Source organism: Pseudonaja textilis, chromosome 6, assembly GCF_049901715.1.
Source record: "Pseudonaja textilis isolate UNSWEBS1 chromosome 6, rPseTex1.2, whole genome shotgun sequence".
Classification (NCBI taxonomy): domain Eukaryota; kingdom Metazoa; phylum Chordata; class Lepidosauria; order Squamata; family Elapidae; genus Pseudonaja; species Pseudonaja textilis.
The window spans coordinates 9,101,926-9,116,410 of record NC_141995.1 but is presented as its reverse complement, the minus strand read 5'-3'; the positions used below and the strand labels follow the sequence as shown (position 1 = coordinate 9,116,410).

At 40.7% G+C, this 14,485-nt stretch overlaps 1 protein-coding gene across 3 annotated transcripts in view; it reads right to left on the bottom strand.

Annotated features, from left to right (window-relative positions):
• The window catches only part of BMP2K (BMP2 inducible kinase), a 57,544-nt gene extending 43,443 nt beyond the window's left edge, over nucleotides 1-14,101 (bottom strand). For 2 of the 3 annotated variants that reach the window (XM_087935774.1, XM_087935775.1), the window contains exon 1: nucleotides 13,509-14,012. In XM_087935774.1, coding sequence (XP_087791900.1) covers nucleotides 13,509-13,713 — 205 coding nt within the window. In that variant the 5' untranslated portion in view covers nucleotides 13,714-14,012. Of the gene's footprint in view, nucleotides 1-13,508 lie in introns of all 3 variants that reach the window. The other variant, XM_026718927.2, reaches the window with a different exon arrangement.
• Nucleotides 14,102-14,485: the final 384 nt, after the last annotated feature.

Genomic DNA, 14,485 nt, shown 5'->3' with positions numbered 1-14,485 from the left:
AAACTCAAAACATTAGAATATCGTGCAAAAGTTCATTTATTTCAGTAATGCAACTTAAAAGGTGAAACTAATACATGAGATAGAGTCATTACATGCAAAGCAAGATAGTTCAAACCGTGATGTGTCATAATTGTGATGATGACGGCTTACAGCTCATGAAAACCCCAAATCCACAATCTCAGAAAATTAGATTACATGAAATCAATAAAACAAGGATTGTACATAGAACAATATCGGACCTCTGAAAAGTATAACCATGCATATGTACTCAGTACTTGGTTTGGGCCCCTTTTGCAGCAATGACTGCCTCAATGCGGCGTGGCATGGAAGCTATCAGCCTGTGGCACTGCTGAGGTGTTATGGAAGACCAGGATGCTTCAATAGTGGCCTTCAGCTCTTCTGCATGGTTCGGTCTCATGTCTCTCATCTTTTTCTTGGCAATGCCCTATAGATTCTCTATGGGGTTCAGGTCAGGCGAGTTTGCTGGCCAATCAAGCACAGTAATCCCACGGTCACTGAACCCGGTTTTGGTGCTTTTGGCAGTGTAGGCAGGTGCCAAGTCCTGCTGGAAAATGAAGTCAGCATCCCCATAAAGCTCGTCTGCGGAAGGAAGCATGAAGTGCTCCAAAATCTCCTGGTAGATGGCTGCATTGACCCTGGACTTAATGAAGCACAGTGGACCAACACCAGCAGATGACATAGCTCCCCAAATCAACACAGACTGTGGAAACTTCACACTGGACTTCAAGCATCTTACAGTGTGTGCCTCTCCATTCTTCCTCTAGACTCTGGGTCCTTGGTTTCCAAATGAGATGCAAAAGTTGTTCTCATCAGAAAAGAGGACTTTGGACCACTGAGCAACAGAGCAGTTCTGGTTTTCTTTAGCCCAGATCAGTCGCTTCTGACATTGTTTGTTGTTCAGGAGCAGCTTGACAAGAGGAATACGACATTTGAAGCCCATGTCCAGGATCCGTCTGTGTGTGGTAGCTCTTGATGCACTGACTCCAGCCTCGGTCCACTCCTTGTGAAAGTCCCCAACACTTTTGAATGGCCTTTTCCTGACAATCCTCTCCAGGCTGCGGTCATCCCTGCTGCTTGTGCACCTTTTTCTTCCACACTTTTCCCTTCCACATAACTTTCTATTAATGTGCTTTGATACAGCACTTTGGGAACATCCAACTTCTTTTGCAATTACCTTTTGAGGCTTTCCCTCCTTATGGAGGGTGTCAAGGATGGTTTTCTGCACAACTGTCAGGCCAGCAGTCTTTCCCATGATTGTGATTCCTACTGAACCAGACTGAGAGACCATTTAAAGGCTCAGGAACCCTTTGCAAGTGTTACGGCTTAATTCGCTGATTAGAGTGGGACACTTTGAGCCTAGAATATTGAACCTTTTCACAATATTCTAATTTTCTGAGCTTGTGGATTTGGGGTTTTCATGAACTATAAGACATAATCATCTCAATTATGACAAATCACGGCTTGAACTATCTTGCTTTGCATGTAATGAGTCTATCTCATATATTAGTTTCACCTTTTAAGTTGCATTACTGAAATAAATGAACTTTTGCACGATATTCTAATTTTTCGAGTTTCACCTATAAGTGGAGGACTATCTATAATGAGGGAAACCTGAATGTTCTACAGCAGGGGTCTCCAACCTTGGCAATTTTAAGCCTGGAGGATTTCAACTCCCAGAATTCCCCAGCCAGTTCTGGGAGTTGAAGTCTTCCAGGCTTAAAGTTGCCAAGGTTGAAGACCCCTGTTTTACAGTACTAGTCTAAAAGGAGTTTACTATCATTGTTGATCTTCAAGGAACCGTTCCAATTTCCTGCATAAATAATCAACCACTACAATAAAAACTATTTCAGATCCAAATCCAGATCTGAAGCTAAACTAAAATGGATCCAGACAGTTCCACTCAAGAATCTAAGATACTACCAAATGCTAAAGGACAAAAAAATTGAAGATGCCTATGGAAACTCTCAGTCATCCAGGTCATGGTTGTCCCAAAGGTGCTTTTTTCAAAAGGCAACTGGACTTAACAACCTTGAAGACGTTTTGCTTCTCATCCAAGAAGTTTCTTCAGTTCTGGTTGCCTTTTGAAAAAGCATCTTTGGGACAATAAATTGAAGACTGCTGAAAAACTTTCCCAATACTTTTAGATCGCATAATCTTATTAAAGATTTCCCAGTATGTGCATTATTACTAGGTCCTACACCCTCTCTATCCAGCCTCTCCCTACACTGATCACTCAGAAACAGCTAGGGTGACACATGGTAGTTCCATGTAATTACAACCATAAAGAAGCCTTTCTATTATGATCATAAATCGGAGCCTGTCCATTACAGTCATAAACCATAATAGTCAATTTTTTTAGTCAATTTTTTGCAGTGGTCATTAAGTGAACGTCACAGTAGTAAAATGAATGCTGCAATTGTTAAGCCTTAAGTGAACCCATTGTTCACTATGGAACAGTTTTGCTGAAAAAGTGCTGGTTTTCAGCAAAACTGTTGTAAAATGCAGTTGCATAACCATGGGATACTGCAAACAGCAGTAAATGCAGCCGTGTTGCGAAGCACCCAAAGTGCAGTCATATGACCAGGGAGGAACCGTCAGAACTTCAGATCCAGATCATAAGTCCCTTTTTTCAGATAGGTCATAACTTCAAATGGTCTCTAAGTGACCGATCATAAGTGAAGAACTGTCTGTACATATTGGTCTCAAACAACTAAGAACTACAACTTTAAATTATATAAACAAAAGTATATCCATAACAAAAAACGGCAGGAAGAAACCACTGGTATATCATTAGACAAAGCATCTGTATTCATTTCTCCAAGCAGTAATCAGTTTGTGAAAATAAATGACAGCCGGTGTATACATAGCTTATTCAAATATTATTTTGTCAGACTGAAAAAAAATTAGCTTCTAAAACATCATGTGTAAATTTCACTAATATGATAATTTTGAAAACAACTATCATGAGGCAGAGCAATATATTTGACTAAATCAAGCTTCTACAGATTTTTTTTGAAAGAAAATATAATTGAAACTATTGTTTGATTCACAAAACTGCATACATATTTAATTTTTTCTAGAGCAATTAATACAAAAAGGGCATAAGAAAGCCTGGCTATGTGGAATCATCACAGCAAAAATGATTCAAAATCACCACCCAAAATACTAACATATTTTCCTTTCATTCATACATTTTCTGAACAAGCATGCCAATTGATTTCTGTAACAAAACAGAGCTGATACAGTATACTAAGCAGTATACTTCAAATTAAGTCTATGCGTTCTTTGTCTCATAGATTTATTTATTCAATTTTAACCCCACTACAAACTCATGACTCTCAATTAGATCTTTCTGTAACAAAGTAGTTAGATTTGAACTCTGACTAATTAATATTTCACCATGGTGTAGAAAAACATCATCATTAATGGTCAGGATGATAGGAGCTATAGACCAAAACATTCAGAAAATGCCAAATCTCCTTCTTTTCTACACAAATATAACAATAAAGTTACATTATAAATTCTACCAATTCCCAAAGTTTTCTCTCACTTCTAGGAGATTTCTCATTACCATTCTTAAGAATAACCCCTTACTAACTGCTATATTTTTTTTTTATTTTATGAATTTCCAACCATCCTCACTGGTTCATTCTCTCCACAGCATCAAAGTTATTTAGTAGAATTTCCTCCGTTATAAAATAATCCCCCATGAAATAAGCAGTATACATCCAAAGACTTCATGTTATCGTTTTCAGAACAGTTTCCCTAATGCCTAATAATAGCCAGCAGCTGCCTCTTCCTCTACAAATATCTAAGAAAATGTGCTCACAATTTCCTAGATTATGTTTTTGTAAATTGTCATAAGCATTGTAGACAATTCCCACCAAAACCTACTTTTAATTTACTTCAAGTATAAGAAGCAGTTTCATTAAAGCAGTTATACGAATGAATCAGATACAATAACACATCTGTACACCTCAATTACTCATTTGAACTAAATCTATATTGATTAATTTAAAAATATTTACATGTCTTTCCCACATACACAGCAATGGTCTTCTAAAGAAGCCAGAAAGGTAGTTAAATTTAAGGGGGAGGAGTAGTTCCTCCTATTCTTTTTCAAGCTATAGAAACTTTTAACATACTGCGGTTTCCAGCCAGGGAAAAGGAAGCCCCAACCAAACACACCTGTAAATGTTTACTTAGCTATGCAGTGTAAACATGCAGTCCAAACAAGTTAAAACAAAAGTAGAGTGATACTTTGATACAATCGATATTATGATGATCTCTTCACTTAAACCTTTCTTGCATGATTCAGGGAGTGAGGTATTCTTCTACCTGTCTTTTAATTTATGCATAATGTTTTAACTTAAACTAATTTAATAGTTTTTTTTCCCCTTCTTTTCTATTGTAGATACAGGTAGTCCTTGACTTATGATCACAATGGATCCCTAAATTTATGTTGCCAAGTGAGACAGGTATTAAGTGAGTTTTGTCCCATTTTACTATCTTCCTTGCCACCGTTGTTAAATGAAACATTGTAGTTGTTAAATTAGTAACACAGTTATTAAGTGAATCTGGCTTCCCCATTGACTTTGCTGTCAGAAGGTCGCAAATGACCACATAAATCCAAGACACTAGAACCCGTCATAAATATGAGTCAGTTGCCAAGTGTCTGAATTTTGATCACCTGGAGATGCTGCTATGATTATAACAGTGAAAAGTGGTCATAAGTCACTTTTTTCAGTGCCGTTATAACTTTGAATGGTCAAACTGTTGTAAATTGAGGACTACCTGTACATTAATTCAAGATATGACCATCCAGAAGAGAGGAATGTTCCCAGTCCTTTTGATTAAACAATGTCATCTATAAGGACCCAGGAAGTATGCCTTCTTTGCTCTTATTTTACTTGTTTCGTATTATTGTTGTTTTACTTTGAGAGCTATCCAGATTCAGTTCAAGTGGGGCTGTATCAAAAGGTAAATAAATTTCAAAAACAAAAATATTTTAACACAGGGTATAAAAATATATTAAATCAAAAATAAGACACACACCATAGCATGTTCATGAACAGTCATTGCTTAATTAAATTAACAATCCAATTGAGGGAAATTGATTAAACAGCATTTAAGATGGCAACGACTCACAATGACTGGAAAGCATTTTATTATATCATAATGTCACTACGTGCAAATCATCAGAATTAGCCATGTGATGGGAGCAAATAGAACACAGCCACAGATTTACACTCCCTTCCCCGGTCTTCCTCCATCACACTACGAAGAGTTCATCTATGGGGCTATTTTTATAAGCTACAGACAGTCATTTTACCCATGGCTAAAAGTAGAAATCTACTTTCAAGCAAAGATCCCAAAAGATGCTTTTTTTTTCAAGAGGCAACTGGACTTTCTGGTGTTTTCTTTGAAGACGTTTCACTTCTCATCCAAGAAGCTTCTTCAGCTCAGATCCGAAGAAGCTTCTTGGATGACAAGCGAAATATCTTCAAGGGAAAAAAACACAGAGAAAGTCCAGTTGCCTCTTGAGAAAGCACCTTTGGGACAACCGTGACCCCTGGATGACTGAGAATCTCCACAGGCTTTCAAGCAAAGGGTATCACGTTGGCGCCACTGAAGCAAAGATAGTTGGGATGAATGGTTTAATTCATGCGTAATACTAAATCATCCAAAACAGGACTGAAAATTTAATTCCTACAGTAATTTTTATTTACATTGTGTTAGTGAAGTGTTTATAATTTTGAGTTACTCAAAGTGCAGCATATAAATACGGTATAGTAAAATGAATAAATACATTTCCCAAGGAAAAAAGAAGATTGAGCAAATAAGCCTAAAAATCTTCTAGTCTGTATTTTTTATCATGAGAAACAGAGGCAAATCCAGCCAGTGCCTTGGAATAATATAATGTTAAATAGGCATTTTACATTTTTCTTGATAAATCGTAAATTTTATATTGCATTTTTTTCAAACAAGCAATTGCAAGACGTGAGGTAAATAGATTAGGAATGCCATTTCTTTTCAAATTTAAAATCATTGCCCTATATACCCATCAATGATAAGGAAAATAGATATTATGCCTATTATGCCCTCCAAAAAATAGTACTGTGGACCATGAAGCAATTTTAAAAGATATGGCACCCTGGGGAAATACTAAACCTCTTTCCCCAACTAAATATACACAAAGAGCTGCTTTGATCTTAAAGAAATACTTGCATCCAATGTTGCATTTACATTCATAGTCTCTGCTGAGTCTTAATTTTTGGAATATTAAATTAACCCTTGCTACCTTTTATACCTCAAATAACTTATTAAAGTGCTTTATGCAAGTATCATCAACTTATCAATATGCTTGTTTAAATATTTTGTCTAAATATCTGAGTATTAGCTTCCAATCAGATCAATATGAAGTGCAATGCTGCTTAGCTTTCACTATTATATCAGGTAATGTTGCTGACAAGTTACAAAAATTGCAGTGACAGTAGCAGCCAATATTAGCAGAATAACTCTTTATACAAGCTGGAAAGTTATAGCCAGCCTGGCAAGTTTGTTCTCCGGATACACTGAACTTCAATTCCCATCATCCTTAAATACCTATATTTGTCAGTATATTTCTACCCTTCCGATCTGAGTTTCCTATCTACTGCTTAGGAAATCCTAAGGATTTATTCCAGGATTTATATTTTGTTCCTGGAATGACCAAGAAACAAAGAAAGGTATCTATATCTATGATTTTTGCAAAGATTAAATCCCATCCAAAACAAACAACTTATTTTGCTCACATAAAGAATGCACAATCTGATCCCTTAATTCATGCGAATGGACGGGGGTGGTGGTGTACAATGCTTTGGATCCAAAAATTCTCTTTTATAAACAAAGAACAGCGTGAGAAGAGTGAAACTCAAACACATCAGTCTGTTAGGAAAAGCCATGTATTGTTATTACTGTACTTTTATTCTCATTTTTCCCGATACCATTAAAAATCCATTTAAAGTGGGTCACAATTATACTGTTACATGCTGAGAATGGGCCACAATACCCTGGCTGTTATAGCAAAATTTCTGGGTGGCCCAAAGGTTCAAGAATAAGGGAGCTGGGAGCACAGGAATTCTAACTTTTGTGGAGAACATAGAAGAATGACAGGTGATAGGCTACGGAAGCACAGACTAGGGCTCAGGCAATATGCTTTTTCAAAGGTTCTGAGAAGAACCGTGGCACCAAACACCTCACTGGTAAAAATGGCATGCTCATTTGGTTATTTCTACCACTACTGAATGGCAGCTACTGCTGCTAATAAAAGGATTCAGGGTACTGTACCTGGAAGCATTTGCTACACTTGCTCTTCAGTCTCCATTTTACTAGAAAGCCAGAGATCCAACATTTCAGAAGTCCCATCTTCCTTCCTGCCACAACACTTCAGGCTCTTCCTCTGCAGCCCTTTACGATAAGGTCAGAAACAGACTCTACCAGAATGCTGGACTCTATTGTATTTTTGCAGCTGTCGCCATTGTTTCTTCAATGTCATCTCTGCGGCTGTCTAATCTGGCACTGCTCTCTCTGCTATGTCTCTCTGCTAGCCATATAAGTTGTCACGCTCTTCAAGTGCCTCGGATGCACCAAAACCTGACAGTTACCTTTTTCCTAAGGCAAAGGGCATCCAAATCCAGCTTCCAGAAGTACCTTCCCACATACACATCCCTAAACTTGCTTCTGTGGACTAGAATGGCTATTCTAAAATCCATTTTATACTAGTAGGATTGCCAAGCAATTGGTCACCAGGGCTGAAACTAGCAGAAGGGCTGACTAGGATAGGATAGCAAGTGGTAAATTCTCACTTTCCAGAGCAGCCTTTTCCCTTTTTTCTTTTGACTTTTTTCTCTCTCTCTCCCTCCTCCTTCAATTGTTTCTCTTCACGATGCTTGCTCCATCTTCCTGCCTTCCCCTTCCCTACTTCTTGGTACAATAATTTCAAAATTTGCCACGCAGAAACTTGGTGGAAGGAAACTGAGCCAACTGCCCCTCAGGATATTTTCACTCAATGAGGCACACGCACATAAGTGCACCATTTCTCAGCCGCCATGCCTCAGGGACTTCCACAACAACATTCCTCCCACTCTTGCTTCCAAAGCCAGGGAAGAGCTCAAATCCCACTATCCTAACCAGCTGATCAGGGAAGACAGGGGCAGCAAAATGAGCTTCTACAATGCAGAGCAAAAAGTCCCCCACCATAGGAGAAACGTTCATTCTTTCAACAGCTATTACTGTTGTAGCTTATTATTGCTTTTGTTGTTATCAGTAGCACTGTTTAGGAATCACACGTGTATATATTATTTTGGTGAGATACAATACCACAAAGCTCGAGAACCCCTGTCTTTAGGATTGAAAACCCTCACTCTAGTTATTGGCAACTTTCCATTTCCCGTGGCTGATAACAATCTCACTAATGCAACAACAAACCGTGTACAGTGAAAATATGGAAATTATTGATATATGTGCGTAGAGTACATTGATGTGTACATACCAAAAGTACTTTCTTCTGTGCAAAGTGTTTGTCACTTAAGGACTTGCAAGGTTGGCTCAACTGGGTTGTATTTAGTGTCATGTATGACTAAACATCTTCCATCCAGCGTATTTACTTGAAAATTTGTCTTATCGTTTACGTAATTTATTTATATCTCGCTTTTATTATTCTTATAAATAACTCAAAGTGATGAATATATCCAACACACCTTCCTCCTCCTATTTTCCTCACAACAATCCTGTGAAGCAAGTTGGTCTGAGAGAAAGCAACTGCCCCAAGATTAATTTAGCTAACCAAATTCATACGTATGCTGAATCAGTTTACCCTGGCCTGTTCCATTCCAGCTTGGCAAATAAATGTTTTAAAATGTACTAACAATACATGCATTCAGTTCCTTGTCACTCAGGTCAATAGTACGTGTCTTTTTTTTTCAAACAGCAAGCCTGAGAAAAATATGGGGGCTACTACCTTAAACATCATCCTCTGGTAACAACTGCCTTCTTGGTATCCCTAAATGAATAGCGAGACAGCTTTTTCTCAATATATGCCTTCTTAAATATATTGCACACCTATTTATGGATTACAGACATTTATATCTTGCTTTTACTCCAGGAGCTTAAGACATTATTTCCTCTTTCATTTTATTTCCCACAACTATCACTCTTGAGACAAGTAGGGCTGAGAGAATGGGATTGGCCCAACATTAATTCATCCGTTCCAAAGGGTTCTTCAGTTTGGTTTAGTGATTAAGGCATCAAGCTAGAAATCAGGGGATCATGAATTCTAGTCCACTTTAGTCACAAAGCCAACTGGGTGATCTTGAACCCATCTCCTTCTCTCAGCCCTAGGAAGGAGATAATGGCAAACCACTTCTGAAAAATCTTGCCATGAAAACTGTAAGGATCATGTCCATGCAGTTTCCAAGAATTGGACATGATCAAAACCAAAAATAAACACACCAGAGAGCCAGTGTGATGCACTGGCTAAGACACCAGAGTAGAAAATGGGAGACCAGGAGTTCTAGTTCTCTAAGCATATAGGCAGCTGGGTGACCTTGGACCAATCCCTCTCTTTCAATCCTAGGAAGGAGGCAATAGCAAGTCACTTCTGAAATCTTGGCAAGAAAATTGCAGAGATTTATCCAAGAAGTCATAAGAAGTCAATACTGACTCAAAGGCACGTGCACACACACACATATGCACACACACAGAGGTTCAAAGTTGGAGCAGGTTAGACGCATTTACTCTATTAAAAAAGATTATCTAATTCCAACAGGTCCAATGGCACCAATAGACTCACAGATACAGCCTCTATCAGGCTTTCCAAATAAATAACCAGGTACACTATACAAATACTTTGTTAGCAAGGTGCAGGCAACATTTAGCTTGCATACAAAAGTGCAAGGACAGTTTAGTAAATCGGGTTTGGGTTCTCCTTGTGGCAGAGTGGCTAAAATATACCATTTAAGTTATACTCTGTCTGAATGCAGCATTCTATACTAGTTATAAGAGCATACTACCAATCAGTTTTGATTGGTAGTATGCTCTTATAATGAGTATAAAATGCGGCATTCAAACTGAATATAACTTAAGTTCGTCATCTAGTGTATTTGTTATCTTACTGAAAAGTATTCTGTGAAAGCCTTGATTAACCAAAACTGTAACTTCTCACTCATATTGTACACTTTGCATCACACTATCATAGTATGATGGGTATGTATGTATATTTATTTGAATTATAAAAGAGATTGCCAGGCTGCAAAGTGAAGTGCTAGCCTCCAACATCATCTTTATTTCCAGAAACATCTTCAGACCCCTCATGGACCCACATAAGTTTTATGGTATGGCTGTATTTTATGGTATGGCTTAGTATTTCTTTTTATTATACCCCCTTCCTCTGAAACAGGGCAAGAATAAACAAGAACAGCAGAAAGGAGTGGCAGTAATATTCTATAAATTAATGCTTTGTATCCCATTATGACCTCTGTGGCCTCCACATTATAAATAGGCAATGCCTCTCAGCAACCATTTTGCAATTTCAGTTCACTTCAGAATTCTCAGTGTCACCCACTGGATTATAACAAGTATTAACGTTATCTAATACTTAATTTATACTCCAGATAAATACTGTTTATAAAGAGCCTTGAACATCTAGGGAAAGCTCAATAAGACAAATCTCTGAAGGATGCAGTTTTTAATGGCAGCATTGTTTTTGTTATTTTACAGAGTTGAGGAGAAAAGGATTACACTTACAATTTCCTTATAACCCAGCCATACCTGTTCCATAAGAATCATAATTTATTCCTAAATATCTGGAATACCAAAAAACTCAGATTTTCAGCATATATAAACTCACCAGCTTATCCTAACAATAATCAAGTACTTCTGCAAGTTTTATATCAAATCCAGGCACAATGTATCTGACTGCAAGGCACCTTCTTTCTCTCTCCCCCTCTGCTTTTTTGTACAATATATAATTAACCCGTGCCCACAAACCAACTTGTACATCTTTTTCCCACTATCAACTTTATATCTGAAATCTACAGTGCTGCATGCAAAACTTTCCAAAGTGAAAGCTGCCTTATTCTGTTTCAACAAAAACAAAAATGAAGTACTTTGTCACACTTGAAGAGCATCAAATTTTAGACTGTACTTTTTGCAATTCCTTAAAATTCTCAGTTACTTTACAAATTAATCACACCACAAACTAAAAGCAATCTGTCATGTTGTTATTTGTAGGAAAAGCAAGCCATTCTTTCAGGACAAATCCTTTCATTATTTTAACTACAAATATGAGTAGAAAGAGTCATTAGTGAAACTCACAAATGTGGAAAATAATTCTCCTTTGCATTTAATTACACCATATAAAGTCATGTTTCCTTAAAAATGCTAAATTTGTTTTGAATACCACTTTAACCTACCGCTGGAATCCCCCTTCCCCCAGCAGGAATCCCCCTTCTTCCAAACGTAAGCGTTTTATTTTAAACATGCAAAAGGTTCAACAATAGGAATCATTTTAGCCAAACAAAACAATTATAATGTACTTTATGTACATTTGCCTTTGAAGGTGGCTTGGAAATTTAAATTGGTTCAGCATGTGACCATCCGGAGGCTGGGAAATCTGAACATGTAACACTTCTTCTGAACTAATTGTATTAGTTACAAACCTGCTTTCAGGCCAAGTTCATGGTGTTGTTAATAAATGGCTTATTCTTATGTTACCATCCTTGTATAGACATTTACAGTGACATTAGTCAAATGCATTGATCAAATGCCCTCTAAATAAAATTATTTATACATACAAATATGACCTTTCTGAAAGTGACAGGCCCATAAGTAAATAATCTTTTTGCTGTTATTTGGTGTTCAACTATCTTAATGAGCAACCTTTAGATGACTCCTGAAAATGAATTTCTAAACTTTAAAGTGCAAACAGCTTATAAAATTCAGTCATCTTGCTTAACTATATTTTTATGTACTTATCTCCAGTAATTAATTTGTTATCTTGTATCTGCATCTCTATATACTATTCTGGGAGAAACAGGCCCTATAACTCACTTACAACCACCCTCAATAATAGTAGTTGTGCACCCAGAATCTTGAGCTGATTACCAATGGATTTACAATACCCTTAACCCTTATGTAGAGGTTCACATGATGAATGTAAACCATTAAAGTGGACCTTGACGTCCTCTGACCATGTCAAACAAAAAGAAGACAAGCTTTTATATGATCGACAAGCTTAAAAGTGACTTTGGGCCAGTCACTCTCTCTCTCTCAGCCCAACCCACCTCACATGGGGATTTCCTGTGGGGAAAACAAGAGACGGAAATATTACATATATCCACTGCCTTGTGATACATACATGACAGATAGATGATAGCTAAATAAAGATAGCTAGCTAGCTATAGATCAGGAGTGTGAGTTTGACAACCCTGCTATAGATGAAAGAAAAAAAAAGGAAAGGAAAAAAGGAGAGATAGAAGAGACAGAGAGAGATGAGATAGGCAGATGGGAGATGAGATAGGTGTGTGTGTGAGAGAGAGAAAGAGGGAGAGAGATAGGTAGAGGAGAGAGAGATGAGATGATAGACAGACAGCTTAAAATTGAATATAACAAACTGCCTATCTCAAATCCTTGGTAGCCTAAGTGGATAAAATGCCAAACCCAATCTAAACATCTGATTACTATCAACCATTATTTATATATGTATGTGTGTGTGTGTTTATGCATGTATATACATATACACACAATTTCCTCCTTTCCTTTACCCATCCTCCCCCTTCCAAAGGAGCATCTTTCCATCCTCTTTCCATTCCAAGGACCAACTTCGCTGCAGGAAGCACAGAAAGAGAGAGAGAACCCTTGAAACAGGACTACAATAAGCCAACATTTCAACTTAGCCCAACGCTGCCATAGAGATACCATTCGATTCCAGTCAAGCCGTTTCCCCTTTGGGGAACTGACCCCCCACCAGGCCTCGAAGCCCCCACCCAACCCATCCATGCCTCCCTATTACCCCCCACTAACCCCCCCACATATATACACACCCCAATGCCTGGGTTTGTGCTCGCTTCCCAGGGAAGTCATACATCCCCACACACATACACACACCCCATAGACACACACCCAGGCCACCCCTTCGGTGGAGGAGGACGGGGGGGAGGGGGGGGAGAAAGCAAAGCTTTGCGCCTCAGCAACCCCCTTTTTCCTACAGCAGCGCCCCGGGGAGAAAAGGCAGAAGCGGGACGTGAGGAGGAGGGGAAGCCCACACAGTCGGCAACTTCTGCCTTTCGTCCTGGGAGATCGAGCGGGCCCTACGAGAAGCGGGGGGTAAGGACCCGCCTAGCACGCCCGCCGGGAGTTCCTTCGGGTCCGCCAGAAACGCGAGGGCGAGGAAGGGAAGCGGCGTCGGGCGGCCCCCCAGGCCTCGGCGATCGGTAAGCCACGCTCACCTTCGGCCAGCACCTCCTCCACCGTGACCTGGAAGCGCCCCACGGCGAAGACCCTGCTGCTGCCCACCGCCAGGGAGCCCGAGACTCCGATGCCGCCGCCTCCGATGCCGCCGCCGCCGCCGCCTCCAGCCGCCGGTGCCCCGCCGATGCCTCCGGGGCTGCCGCCGGTGCCGTCAGACTTGGGCATCCGAGAAAACTTCTTCATGGCGGGTGAGACGCGAGGAAGCGACCGGACGAGGACGAGGACCAGGCGCCGCCCGCTCTTTTCCCTCAACGAAGGGACTGCACCGCCCGCCCGTCCCCGCACCGGGGAAGCCCGAGGCGACCGCCGCGCCCCCCCCCTTCCTTTTTTTCCTTCCTCGCCTCACATGCCCAGCCGAAGGGCCCCTTGCGAGGGAAGCCGAGACTAAGCCCGGCGGCGGACGCCCCCGCTCGCAAACCCAGCAGCAGCAGCACCAGCAGCAGCGCCGCCGCCTCGCGCCCCGAACCCGCCTCACGGGCGCTGAGGGGAAAGGAGCCGCCCCCCCCACCCCACTCTCTCCACCCCCCCTCGGACGGGCGCGCACCGCAGCCCACAAGGGCGCAGGCGTTCCGCTGAGGGGCGTGCGTGCGCGCGCGCGCGCCTGCCTGCCTATGGCTCGTTCGCTGGTTGGCGCGCCGGGGAGGGTTGGGGGGGCGGGGCCCAGCAGGGCAAAGGAGGTGGGCGTGACTTTTGGGGGGGGTATATATGGCGCGAGAGGGGGGGGAAAAGGATGCGTCTCCAACTTGAGAGGAAAGTTCGCGCAGGCGTGCTGCTGATTTTTCCTCTTTCTTTCTCCTCCCCCCCCCCCACCCCTTCCTCGCCGTCTCCCTTTCTCCTCCTTCCTATTATTTCCCGCTGCCGGAAGTGAGGTTCGGCGTGCCCGGAGGAGCACGTGCTAGAGGGGGGCGGTAGCGGAGGGTGGTCCCTCCGCCGCTGAGCGAGTCGTTGGTGGTTG